At 46.0% G+C, this 12,529-nt stretch overlaps 1 protein-coding gene across 1 annotated transcript; it reads left to right on the top strand.

Moving 5' to 3' along the window:
- Positions 1–4,087: 4,087 nt before the first annotated feature.
- On the top strand, positions 4,088–11,948 carry DCSTAMP (dendrocyte expressed seven transmembrane protein). The gene is made up of 3 exons (XM_036072594.2): positions 4,088–5,116; positions 9,697–10,005; positions 10,963–11,948. Exons 1-3 carry the CDS (start codon positions 4,088–4,090, stop codon positions 11,035–11,037), a joined length of 1,413 nt encoding a protein of 470 aa, XP_035928487.1. The 3' UTR covers positions 11,038–11,948.
- The last annotated feature ends 581 nt before the right edge of the window (positions 11,949–12,529 follow it).

The raw sequence follows: 12,529 nt of genomic DNA, 5'->3' as shown, positions 1-12,529 counted from the left end.
TCAAGGCCTCATTCAACAGTGACAGGAAGGGCAGATTGAACACCAGCTTCTGGGCACGTGGTCCAAAGCCCAGGTCTGCGGCTTGAACTATAAAATAGAGAATGTACAGCCGGAGCGGCCACTCTGGAAAACAGTATGGAGGTTCCTCAGAAGGTTGAAGATAGAGCTGCCCTACGACCCAGCAATTGCACTACTGGGTATTTACTGCAAAGATACAGATGTAGTGATCCGAAGGGGCTCCTGCACCCCAATATTTATAGCAGCAATTTCCACAATAGCTAAAATATGGAGAAAGCCCAGATGTCCATCGACAGATGAATGGATAACAATGTGGTGTATATATACACAATGGAATATTACTCAGCCATCCAAAAGAATGAAATCTTGCCATTTACAACGACGTGGATGGAACTAGAGGGTATTATGCTAAGCGAAAGAAGTCAGTCAGAGAAAGACAGTTGTCATATGATTTCCCTCATATGTGGAAGTTAAGAAACAAAACAGATGAACATAGGGGTAGGGAGGGAAACATAAACTAAGAGGAAATCAGAGAGGGAGACAAACCACAAGAGACTCTTACCTCTAGGAAACACACTGAGGGTTGCTGGTGGGGAGGTGGGTCAGGGGAAGGGATAATTGGGTGATGGGCATTAAGGAGGGCACGTGATGTAATGAGCACTGGGTGTTATATGGTTAAGTGTCTGCCTTCGGCTCAGGTCATGATCCCGGGGTCCTGGGATCAAGTCCCGCATTGGGCTCCCTGCTAGGCGGGGAGCCTGCTTCTCCCTCTGCCTCTCTCTCTCTCTCTCTGACTTTCATGAATAAATAAATAAAACATTTTAAAAAAATAAAAGATAAAATAAAATAGGAGAGAATGCATTCAGTCCTCTCGTTGCAGGAAGTTTTGGTGTCTTTTCGTGACGTGCTGTTTTGAGTACAAAAACAAGGAGGATAATATTAGATCTGTTGCTCATTAAGAAAACGTGTGCCTCTTATGGGACAAAATTGCAGTCCTATATCTTATTTAATTGATACTAGTTTTTATTGCCCAATGTTACAGTTTTAATGTGTCCATAAATCTGTTTCTTACTTTCAGAGAAATATCGGTATTAAGAACACACTGTTCAAGAATGAAGGCAAAAGAAGGGAAATATGAATCCAAAATATACATTATTAATTTTTTAGGAAGCAAGCAAAATGGTGCTTCACAAAGGATATTAGGGGGGGAAAAACCAGCTGAGATTTCTGATCTGCTTTAAAGAGAAATCTGCTGATTTGAGACACAGCTTTCCAGGGCCAACTATCTTGATGCAGGGGGAAAATGAGCAGATAGAAATGGGTTTGTGATCTACAGGTCAGCTCTTAAGCGGTCACTGGCAGAAAGTGTAATGTGTTTCCAGCAGACACACACTGAGCTGAGTGTCCTGTCACATACCCGGGAGTCAGGGAATCTGGCCACGGTGCAGGGGGGGCGGGGAGCTGGCCCAGGAGGCAGGGAGACCAGGTCTGGATTCCACTGCACCACAGACTCTCTGTGGGATTGCTGACAGATTTCAGCAAGCCCTCTGAGCCTCAGTTTCTGTGTGAAATGCAAAGGGCATTTAGGATGGAGGGAGATGCTTTACGGAAAGTGAGCAGAATAGGCAGTGAATCCCTTTTAGTGGATCATTTAGTCAAATAATGGTTTGGGTCAAATCCAAAGCTGTGATGAAGAGAGTGAAGGGGGCCATGCCTGGGTGGGGAGGCAGCTCTTCTGACCCACTCGGATGCAGAGTATCCTGCCCGTGGCCCACCTGCTCTGCTGACTGATGCTCTCCTCCTGTCCGGGCCACGAGGCAGCTCTGACTCAGGTTGGCAGTGCTGGGGAAGGTTCGGGAGCACAGGAGCCCTTCGGAGATTTCTGGGGATCAGAGTGGAGTAGGAATGGGGTCAGTGCATGGGAGCACTGCCAACCTCTAAACCAACCTCAGACCCTAAAAGGAGGCGAGTGTGCAGGAAAAAAGAGCTTTGTCCTTTTGCGGGTCCCCATTCTAATGGCGATTCCAGTTTCCCTCCGGATAGAGTGAGAATATCCTCTAATGTGGGATTCTGAATTTCTGATAAGGCCGGTCCCACATGGTAATGACCCTTCTTCAACAGTGACTTTCTCTCCAGATCTCTTTTCTGTTCCAAGCCATCTCCCTTCATGTGACAGGAGTTGCAAACCTTCTGCATTATTGCAGGAGAAACAACCTCAGGTTTGTTCCTCACCTGCCCACTTCCCCATCTCATTTCTGCCCTTCATTCACCTCATTCAGCCCGAACACAAAAAGAATCGTTTCTTCACCTTGAGTCGCTCAGTGCATGCGTACTAGCCAATGCCTGGACCCCTCTCACACCCTGGGTGTAATCCACTGGCTCAAACCGTGTCCAGCTAATCCAGAAATCCAGCCCCAGCATATCTGATGTGAGGAGGGATGTATTTGACTGTGTTTAAAAACTGATCAATGTCTTCATTAAAATCCCATGCATATGGTATAATGCTCATTAGATGTTTTCCTGCTAATCAGGAGAGAAACATCTCAAATTGATTTTATGTGGTTCCAAATGAACCCAAGACTCTGAGTGCATCACAGACCTAAATATGCATGACTGACAGGGTGGTAGCAGCCCCATAGCACCTTTGTTGTAATTATGCCACAGCTGGGAAAAAAGAAATGATGATTAACTCAGTGACAAAATATTCTTATTTTCCTTGCAAGATTCTCGGGGGGAGAACTGCCCTCGGAGGGTGGGGGCAGGCTGGAGGGGTGTGGGTAGGATGCAATTATCACAATGCAGAGGCACAATGGCTTCAGTCCAGCGCTACATCTCAGTTTGGATGCCCTTGGTATGCTTTCTGGTCTGCAAAATTAGAACAGGAGAAAACAGATGACTATCAAAAGTGATTTTACATAATGCAATGCATTGAAATTTCAACCTATCCATCAGCCGAGGGTTTATTGCAATTATTAAGGTCCATGATACAGTCTTACTGCTTTTATCATTTAACAATCACTGCCTAATAAAGCAGCACAGAATTCAGTGGCTTAAAATAAATAAGCATCTATTACTACTAAAGTATCTGTAATCAGCTGGTGGGCTGGCTGGTGACCGGCTGGTCTGGGACGCCTCCTTCAGCTGTCTGGCAGTTGGCTGGCTATCGGCTGGCTGTTGGTTGGTGGAACTGACTGACCATGTGTCTTTGTCATCCAGCAGCCCAACCTGGTGCGATAGGCTGAATAATGTGCCCCCCCCGCCCCAAGATGCCCATGTCCTAATGCCCAAAACCTGTTAGTAGGTTATTCTGCATAGTGATAGAGACTCTACATATGGGATTAGTTAAGAACCTTGAGATGGGGAGATTATCCTGGATTATCAGGGTGGGCCCAATATAATCGCAGGTGTCCTTATGAAGGGAGGCAGGAAGATCAGAGTCATAGAAGATACAAGGATGGAAGCAGAGGTCCAAGAGAAAAAAAGGTGCAACATTGCTGGCTTTGAGATGGAGGAAGAAGAGTCCATGAGCCTCCAGAAACTGCAAAAAGTGAGGAAATGGATTTTCCCCTACAGCCTCCAGAAGGAACACAGCTCTCAGGACCCATTTTAGACTTCTGATCTCCAGAACTGTAAGAGAATAAATAGGTGTTTCTATCAGCCACTAGGCTTGTGGCTGTTTGCTACAGCAGCAATGGGAGACTAATACACCGGGGCGTGTTAAAAAGTTAGCAGGAGGGTGCCTAGAGAGAAGCAGGGGTGAATCACAGACTCAGGATTGGCATCCTGACATTTCTGCCACATTCTACTGGTCATAGACATCACAAAGCTACTCCGAAGTCAAGGGTTGGAGAAATAGACTTGCCTCTTGATGGATTCTTCTCTTTCTCTAACCTCTCAATGGGAGAAGCTGTGAAGTCACATTGGAAGGGATGAGGAGATAAAAATAGGTAAAGAATTATGACCATTGTTGGCCGCCAGTCTACCACCATGCCCTTTGCAAAGTGACAGGGGACATTGAAAAGCAACGTCTGACCCTGGTTTCTTTTTTATTTCCAGGGATGCAGGAAGCATGGGTGTCTGGACCTCGGGCACTGCTATCTTCCTAGGTCTTTGGGGGACATATGTGTCTCCCAGACACCCTGGCTGGATGGCCTTTATCCAACATTGGGGAGTTTGCTGTTTTGTGGCTTTCATTTCAGTGGGCCTCCTCTCTCTGGCCTTTTCCTGGTTTCTGTCCTCATTCATAGTCTTCAGCACCTCCTGGGTGATCACCAGTGCGCTGCTCGGTGGCTCCAAGCACGCACGATGTTTCATTCTTCTCTTCTTCCTCTCTTGTGGCCTGCGGGAAGGCAGGAGCACCTTGATTGCAGCCGGCACAGGGATAGTAATCTTTGGACATGTGGAAAATATTTTTCACAACTTCAAAGGTCTCCTGGACGGTATGACTTGCAACCTAAGGGCAAAGAGCTTTTCCATACATTTTCCACTTTTGAAAAGATATATTGAAGCAATTCAGTGGATTTATGGCCTCACCACTCACCTAAACCTATTTGATGACCTTATTTCTTGGAACCAGACTCTAGCGGTCTCACTTTTCAGTCCCACTGAAGCCCTGGAGGCACAGCTAAATGACACCAAAGGCCAAGCCCTGGGTGTCTTGTACCAGATGGTGACAGCGACAGATGTACTGTCCTCGCTGGGTCGGCAGGTACTTGCCCTAGCAGGGCTTCTACTGGTGCTGCTTGGCACCGGGCTCTTCATGAAACAATTTTTGGACCCCTGCAGTTGGAAGTTTGAGAACATCTTCATTACCAAACAATTTGTTCGGTTCGACGAAATGGAGAGGGATCTACAGAGGCCCTGCGTCCTCCCGCTGAATAAGAAGGAAAGGAAGAACTATGTAGTCATCCCGTCTTTCCGATTGTCTCCGAAAGAGAGGAGAAACCTGGGGCTGTTTTTCCTCCCCATACTTACCCACCTCTACATCTGGGTGCTGTTTGCAGCCATCGATTACCTGCTGTATCGGCTCATTTTCTCAGTGAGCGAACATTTCCAAAGTTTGCCAGGGCTTGAGGTTCACTTGAAACTGCACAGAGAGGTAGGCGCATGTCTAGCGGCGTGTCCCGGCTGTTTGCTGGGGTGTCTTAAGAAGGACCATGAACCTCCCAGACCAGGGCAGTGTCTTATTCACCCTTGGATCCCTGTGATGGCACAGTGCCTGGCATATTGGCATTATTGGTGCCCAATAATTGTTGGTTAAATTGAATCGAAGTCCTACTGTTCAGAGTCTGATTTCAGCCTGAGCATCCTTGGTCACTGTGTTAGTTTCTCGGGGTTGCTGTAACAAATGAACACAAACTGGGTGGCTTAAAACAAAAAATGTATTCCCTTATAGTTCTGGGGGTAAGAAGTCCAAAATCAGTATCACTGGGCTGAAATCAAGTGTTGGCAGCACCACATTCACTTCAGACTCTAGGGGAGAATCCACTCTGGCTTCTTTCAGCTTCTGGTGGTTTGTCAGCTTTCCATGGCTTGCGGCTGCAACCCTCCACCTTCATTTCTGTCTTTGCATCGTCTCCTCCTCCATGTATGTAAAATCTCTCTCTGCTTCTCTCTTAAAAGATGAATGTGATTGTGTTAGGGCTCACCACGATAATCAGGGTCACTTCTGCCAAGTCCCTTTTTTCCAAATAAAGTAACATTTATAGATTCTGGGCATTAGGATCATATATCAAGGTGGGTGAGCATTTTTAGCTTTCTATAGTCAGCAAACACTTAAATGTGGGAATCGGTGTCTCTGATATGGAACATGAAGTTGGTTCTCAAGCAAGAGTACCTGGCATGAACCTAGGCTCCTTCTTCATCTCTCTGTCGGACCTCTGCCAGTAGACTTTGAGCACCTTTTGTGAATGAGAACTTCTTTTCTTTGAATCTTGAGCCCTTACACAACACAGGAGGCCTCCCAATGCATCCACATAGCATTTAAGACAATGGGCACCGAAAAAAAGAAAGGGCTCCTAAATAACCAAATGTTACGGCTGGGGCTGGTATGTGGTAATACCCACTAAAGCAATGAAAACAGCTACCTTGTTTTTTTAGGTCAGTGGTTCTCAACCTTAAATGTGTTTTAAGTATTTCCTGGGATGGATACAGAGTCTCAGCCTTCAATTTACAGAGAATCCGTTTTCAAAAGCAGAGTACCTTTAATAAGCACTCCATGTGACTTCAAAGTAGGTGGTCCATAGACCATACTTGGAGACACTTTGGCTCAGGTGCCAACACTCAAGGACCTTCTAAACCAGTGGTTATCTACTGTGACTGCACAGTGTCATCACTGTGGACCTGAGCAAGCAAAAGAACACCCCAGAAATTGAATTCAAATGGATTGGGGTGAGGCTGAGGTGGGGATTTTTAAAAACTCTCCAAGTAATTCTGATGTGCGGTCAAGACTGAGAACCACTGGTCTAAACTCCACCCAAAAGAACGGAGCCGAAGGCCATTGGTGGATCTATGATAATCTTAATTAGTCAAGATGCTGTGTTTCTCTAAGCTGGTGCCCCCTGAGTCTCAGGGAATCTGCCTTTCTCTCCTTTGTTCTTACTCTTCTTAGCAGCTGTGTCCCCAGCTAAGAAGACCATGGTTTTTGTGCATCCCATTTTTTTCTTTTCCATTTTTCTCTGGGGAAAGTTTGTGATTATGCAGGCATTTCAGAGGATGTGGATATTGTCAGATATTGTCTTGATTTCTTTTAAACCCAGAGGTTGTGAAGCTGAACTAGGTGGGACGTGTGTGCACACAGGCCTGTCTGCATGGTGTGTGAGTGGGTGTGTGAGAGTTGTGCGTGCTGGGGTGGAGCGCGCTAGCCTGGGCTGGTGAAAACACCACCAGCTGTCTGCACATGTCTGATTTTCCCTTGCTTTTGTCAAGCTACAGTACGGGAACTCTTAGAAGGAAATGGCAGAAAGGTGTCTGCAAGCCTTCCTCTGAAACCCCACTTTCCATGGCTCTCTTTATCTCCGGGCCTGGGGTCCTCCTGTGGTGTCTACACTCTCCCTCCCTGCTTCTTCTGGCTCTGCAGGTAGCTGGGCTCCGCCCCTTCTAATTCTGGGCTGCTTCTCAGAGTTGATGACCCCCAGCACGAGCACTCTGCTGCCTCGGAAGAATTCAGTGAATTACAAGATCCCTAGTGCTCTAGATATCTGGAGTAGGGTCATAACGGGAGCGGTGTTTCAAGTGAAAGCCAAACTAGACTTTCAGACATGCTTGATCCCGGGGCTGGCAGGTAAAAGGACCTCTCCCCTCCCCTCCCCCAATGCTTTCTCCTTTGTCTTTTTTCCTTGTTTGGTTCTTCCTCTCCTCCCTTCTCTTTTTCCTCCTCTCTCATTCGTTTCTTCCGCAGCCAATACCCATGCCTGCTTTGGGAATTCTCACCATTTTAGACAGAAGGAGAGAAAAGCAAGTTCTGCCTTCCAAAAAAAGCCCAGAAGCTTTCCAATGACAATGTCCTGACAAATACATTTTGGGGTGTCACTGGGGATGGGGGATGCAAGGATGTCTAAGCTGTGCGGGCTGCCGTGGAGGCTCACATCCTGGTGGGGGAGGCCGCCGCGAGCACAGCGACAGCAGGGCGGTGGGTGCTGGGGCAGATGTGGGTACGAGACTGGAGACTGCCGTGGGGGCTCCTCTCAAACTCTCTCCTGCCGCGCCTGGGAGACTGCCGTCGTCAGCAGCTGCCTCTGGGGACCCGCCGGGCCCGCCCTTATCCCAGGATGTGCTGGGAGGCTCCTGGTCCCTCCATTGTCACAGGTTTGCGAAGGAGAGGCTCAGCAGGGAGAGAACCATCACCTCAGGGTTTTGCCAGTATTTCTCTCCCACCTTCATATGATTTTAAAGAAGTGTTTTAAGTAAAGAAGAAGGGAAATGACCCAAAGTGAGCTAGCTGGATGGGTGGACATTGTACGGGAAAATAGCCAGCGTTGTTACTTTTCCAGTCCCTACTGTATGTGCACAGCACTGGTCTGCATTAACTTCTCAAGACTGTCTGATACCAGACCTCGGTCCATTCCTCAATGCTGTCTTGGCAAATTGTTTACTTAAGAGAGGTAAACACATTTTAAAACATCAGGGTACCATTTAGTATATTGCTCTGCATTTTGAGAGAGTTCATTTGTCTTCCACATTACCCTCCGCCAAGCCGGTACAAAAATGTTGACTCAACCTTTATGAAGCCCTGACTCCCAATTGCAAAATCCCCAGTTAGATTCCTAGACTAAGTAACTTCTTCCCAGACTGGACACCCACTGCTTTCTTATTGCAGGATTTCTCATCACTGACTCAATTGATGTGCTTGTTTTTTCAACCGTATTAAAAAGAGTGCATGCTTTTGCTCTGGGGACTGAAATCTCTCTCTTTAATTGTAGGCGAACTGTCTTTTTAATAAGAGAAAAGGAGAGGCAGCGCAAATGCTTTTCATTGCTTAGGCATGGGGCCATGGAAATTCCAGATGTGACCTGACGATTGTAGAGAGGTCCCAGATTTGAAGTGTCCAGAGTCTTCACAGGTACTGGGGTAGATCAAGGTGCACTCTGTTCTCTAGGCGTGGTTGTGTTCTTTTGGAGAAGTCATTTCCCTCTTCCTGGCCCCAGGGCTCTGGGGTACAGCGGTGATAAAAACTAAGGACTCCCGCCTGTAAGGTTAATGCTCCATCCCCAAGGTGCTTAATTTACACAGGGAGTAGTTTATTCATGGGCAGGATCTGGTCCATTAATTCCTGTTTTACCAAATCAGAAAACAAATCCACCGACAGATGAAATGACTTTCTCAGGTCAGGGGAAACAAAGAGCTGAATCAGCACACACTTCTCTTGCTGGTGTCTTGGCTGGGTGGTTCAATGTCATCCTTTGCCCTCTGTGTCCGTCAGCTGAGGGCAACTGGTCTGTACTCTTGTCTTCAAGCAGAAAGGAACGCATTCCACCTGAGCATCCAAGAAAAATGAGAAAATGTCCTGTTTGAGACCTCTACAAATAGGATTTAAAGCCACCTTCGGCAAATACTATTTTTAGTATTCTTACACTAAGAATAATTCCCCACCCCCAATGTCTAGAAGGTTGCTTTAGAACATAATATAATGCTTCCACATCTTTGTGACATTGTGGTCCGCTGTCAGGGTGTTTGTCAAGATGGGGAGGATCTGACTGAGTCTAAGTTCCAAAAATCTTCTCCTCCAGTTGAGCTAAAACCATCTTCCATCAGTCCCACATGTCCTACAGGGTAGAAGCAGGTGTTCTGTAAAACTGAGTGATGTGGTCACATTGGTCAGGAGAGCCGCTAGCTGACGTTAACTGGATTTCTTTGTCTTCTCGAGACTTCAGCAGTCTCATGGGCATCCCGACTCTGCAAAGAAAGGACAGAGTAGAAAAACTTATCTGATACCCTTCTCTCAAGGAAATCTCTATTTCCACAAACCCACTTTGGAAAAACTCTGCGGTAGCTTCCAGTAAGACTTGGTCCTCCTCTTTACTCTGATCCTAGCACACAAGAGGTGCCGCCTTAGCTGCTCCAGCCCGAGCTCCTGCACGTTGTAAGATAAATGCTTTGCATTGCAGGGCAAGATTGAGAAAGACCAGGACTGAGGACAACCATGGCATGAATCTTAAGGATTTTATTCTTTCATTTTAGGAGCAAGGAACTCAAGACATCATCCATGATTCTTCCTTTCACATATCTCTGTTCGAACCCACCTGCATCCCTGAACCAAAGCTCCTTCTGTCTAAGACCTGGATTCCTCTCAGCTTCATTCTCATGGTACTAGTGATGCTGGGCTTGCTGTCCTCCATTTTGATGCAACTCAAAATCCTGGTGTCGGCATCCTTCTACCCCAGCGTGCAGGCGGAGCGCGTCCGATACCTGCATGGGAAGCTACTGAAGAAAAGATCAAAGCAGGCAGTGGAAGGAGGAAGCAGTAAACAGCGTCTCTACTTCACAAAGGCAAGGCCAAGATGGGGGCATAACGTGTCATGGAGGAGATTTTGAGTTTGAAGGGCAAGTGGACTTTCAAAGCACTCTCCAGCTTCACGTTAGGGCTCACATCCCCAGGAACAGATGGGACACTGGGAGGAGAAAATTAACAGATGTGCATGGCTAAGGCTCTTAGCTTCTTGATGTTGGATGCTGGTCCAGATGATTCTACAAGCTGTTTTTCAAAACACTGATTTTAAGTGGGCACATTCAGCCATAAGGTAGAAAGACTGGTGGGAAGACCCTCTGTGGTGATTATTAATGGACAGGGTCCAATTAGTTATTTATTATGCCAAGGACATAGAAATAACAGACGGAACTATCTACAACAGCTTGGTAAACTCTAAAGAATTTGTTCATTCTCCAGCATTAAAATATATGTCTGGTGTGTGTAAATATATATATATATATATATGATATTATGTATATGACACATATGCATATTTATACATATATATGGTAACCTAATGACTTCCTACACATAAAATGAATGCTCGTCAAAGACTTCATTTAACTAATTAACGAGGGAACAGTAAGAAATTCCAACCGATTCAAACAACAATTCAAAGCACATGCATGTGTAAGCCATCAGGAACACCAAAACGAATGAGCTTACTAGATGCAAAACTGGTTTCTTCCCCAAGGTCGGTGGGAGGATTAATTGCACTCTACAGGGTGAAAGTCATTTTCACGTCCATGGACAAGAATCATTTGCATTGCTGCTCTCGGCTCCCAACAACTTACAGAGTTGGAAAATAGCTCATAAACAATGGAAGACTAAGATAACCCACAAGGATCAGTTTCTGCCATTCTGAAGTGTTTTTTTGCATTTTTCCTGACGCCAGCCCGTTGCACGATGAAAAGTTTATGTCAGAGGCACTTGAAATGACTCTAATGCTCATTCATCTGTCTTCTTTGTCTCTTCAGATTCACTTCTGGCTTCCAGTCCTGAAAATAATTAGGAAGAAACGAACGGGCATTGCAGTTGAAGGCAATCCATGAGAGACCCCCAGGAGCTCCTCGGCCACACCGCTGCGGCCATTCTCCTGGGTTTCCGCCGACACAGGTCCCCTTGCCTGCCCCAGAGCAGATAACTGTGTTCCTTGCACCTGCTGGGGTGTGCTCGCAGGCCAAGCCACTTTTCTTCCTAAGGCCAAAGGGCTACCAGGTAAATGGCGTTGTCATCTGTCTTCCAAACAAGGTACATGATCCAGACTGTGTGACAATGTAGCAGAAAAGTATAAACCAGACCCCTGGAGGATGAGTCCCAGCATAGAATAATACTCAAGGAAAAAACAAAACAAAAAAACCAGAACAAAAATTAGAAAAAATCAAAATCACTACTAAAGGCTTATAGGCAAATGCCAAGGAGAACGTACACATTTAATGCAAGGAAAATATCTTTAAACTCTTCTGTCCCTTCTCTGCCCTTTGAAATATCGTTCATAGCTATTCCCGACCCCCAGCACTCTCTGCCCTCCCCCTGTCCTTTTTCAAACACCAAAGACTTTCTCTGAAACCCTTATCTAGCAGCTCCTAATTTCTCTGTACCACTACCTCGGTTTTGACCCTCCTCTTTCCTGGAGCACTTTTGGTTTTATGTCTTCTATCAAATCCTCTATCAGGTATTTTTTTTTTTTCAAAGATTTTATTTATTTATTTGAGAGAGAGAGAGAGAGAGCACATGAGAGGGGGGAGGGTCAGAGGGAGAAGCAGACTCCCTGCTGAGCAGGGAGCCCGATGCGGGACTCGATCCAGGGACTCCAGGATCATGACCTGAGCCAAAGGCAGTCGCTTAACCAACTGAGCCACCCAGGCGCCCCCTATCAGGTATTTAGACCACATGTATCCAAACCACAGGAAATGCTTGTTAAAAGGACCATCTTGGGCCGCTTTCTACAACGCTCGGTGTAGACTACATTGTATAGGGGCCCTATTTCCCCTAAACTCCAAATACCCAAGAGGGAAAAAACCTCCTCAAATATTGATTCCATTATCTCGAAAGCCCCTGAATGAGAGAGAAATAATCATTAAATTTTTCTAATATTTTAACTTTTCATTTTGAAAACTTTTCAGACTTACAAAAAAGTTGCAAAATAGTACGAAGTTCCATTTACCCTTCATCCATCATCCCCAAGAACCGTCGCACAATTATCGAAACCAGGGAAACAACCTTGAAAAAATGCATCATGTACAGAGCTTATTGAAGCTGTCAGTTGTCCCACTAATACCCCCTTTCTGGTCCCTGAGTCAGTCCAGGCTCCCACAACACATTTAGTTTCTTAGTCTCCTCCCATCAGGGACAGTTCTTCAGTCTTTCTTTTTCTTTTCTGACCTTGACACTTTAGAAAAGTACTGGCTAGTAATCTTCTAAAATGTCCTGACTGGGGTTTGCCTGATGTTTCCTTGTGTAATTCCTCCGGATAATATATTTTTGGCAAGAATACTATAGAAGCCATGATGTGGTCATCTCGGTGTCCCCTTTTACCAGGGG

The sequence above is a fragment of the Halichoerus grypus genome, chromosome 5 (genome assembly GCF_964656455.1).
Source record: "Halichoerus grypus chromosome 5, mHalGry1.hap1.1, whole genome shotgun sequence".
Taxonomy (NCBI): Eukaryota; Metazoa; Chordata; class Mammalia; order Carnivora; family Phocidae; genus Halichoerus; species Halichoerus grypus.
The sequence above is the reverse complement of the archived record's forward strand: the minus strand, read 5'-3'. Positions and strand labels throughout refer to the sequence as shown.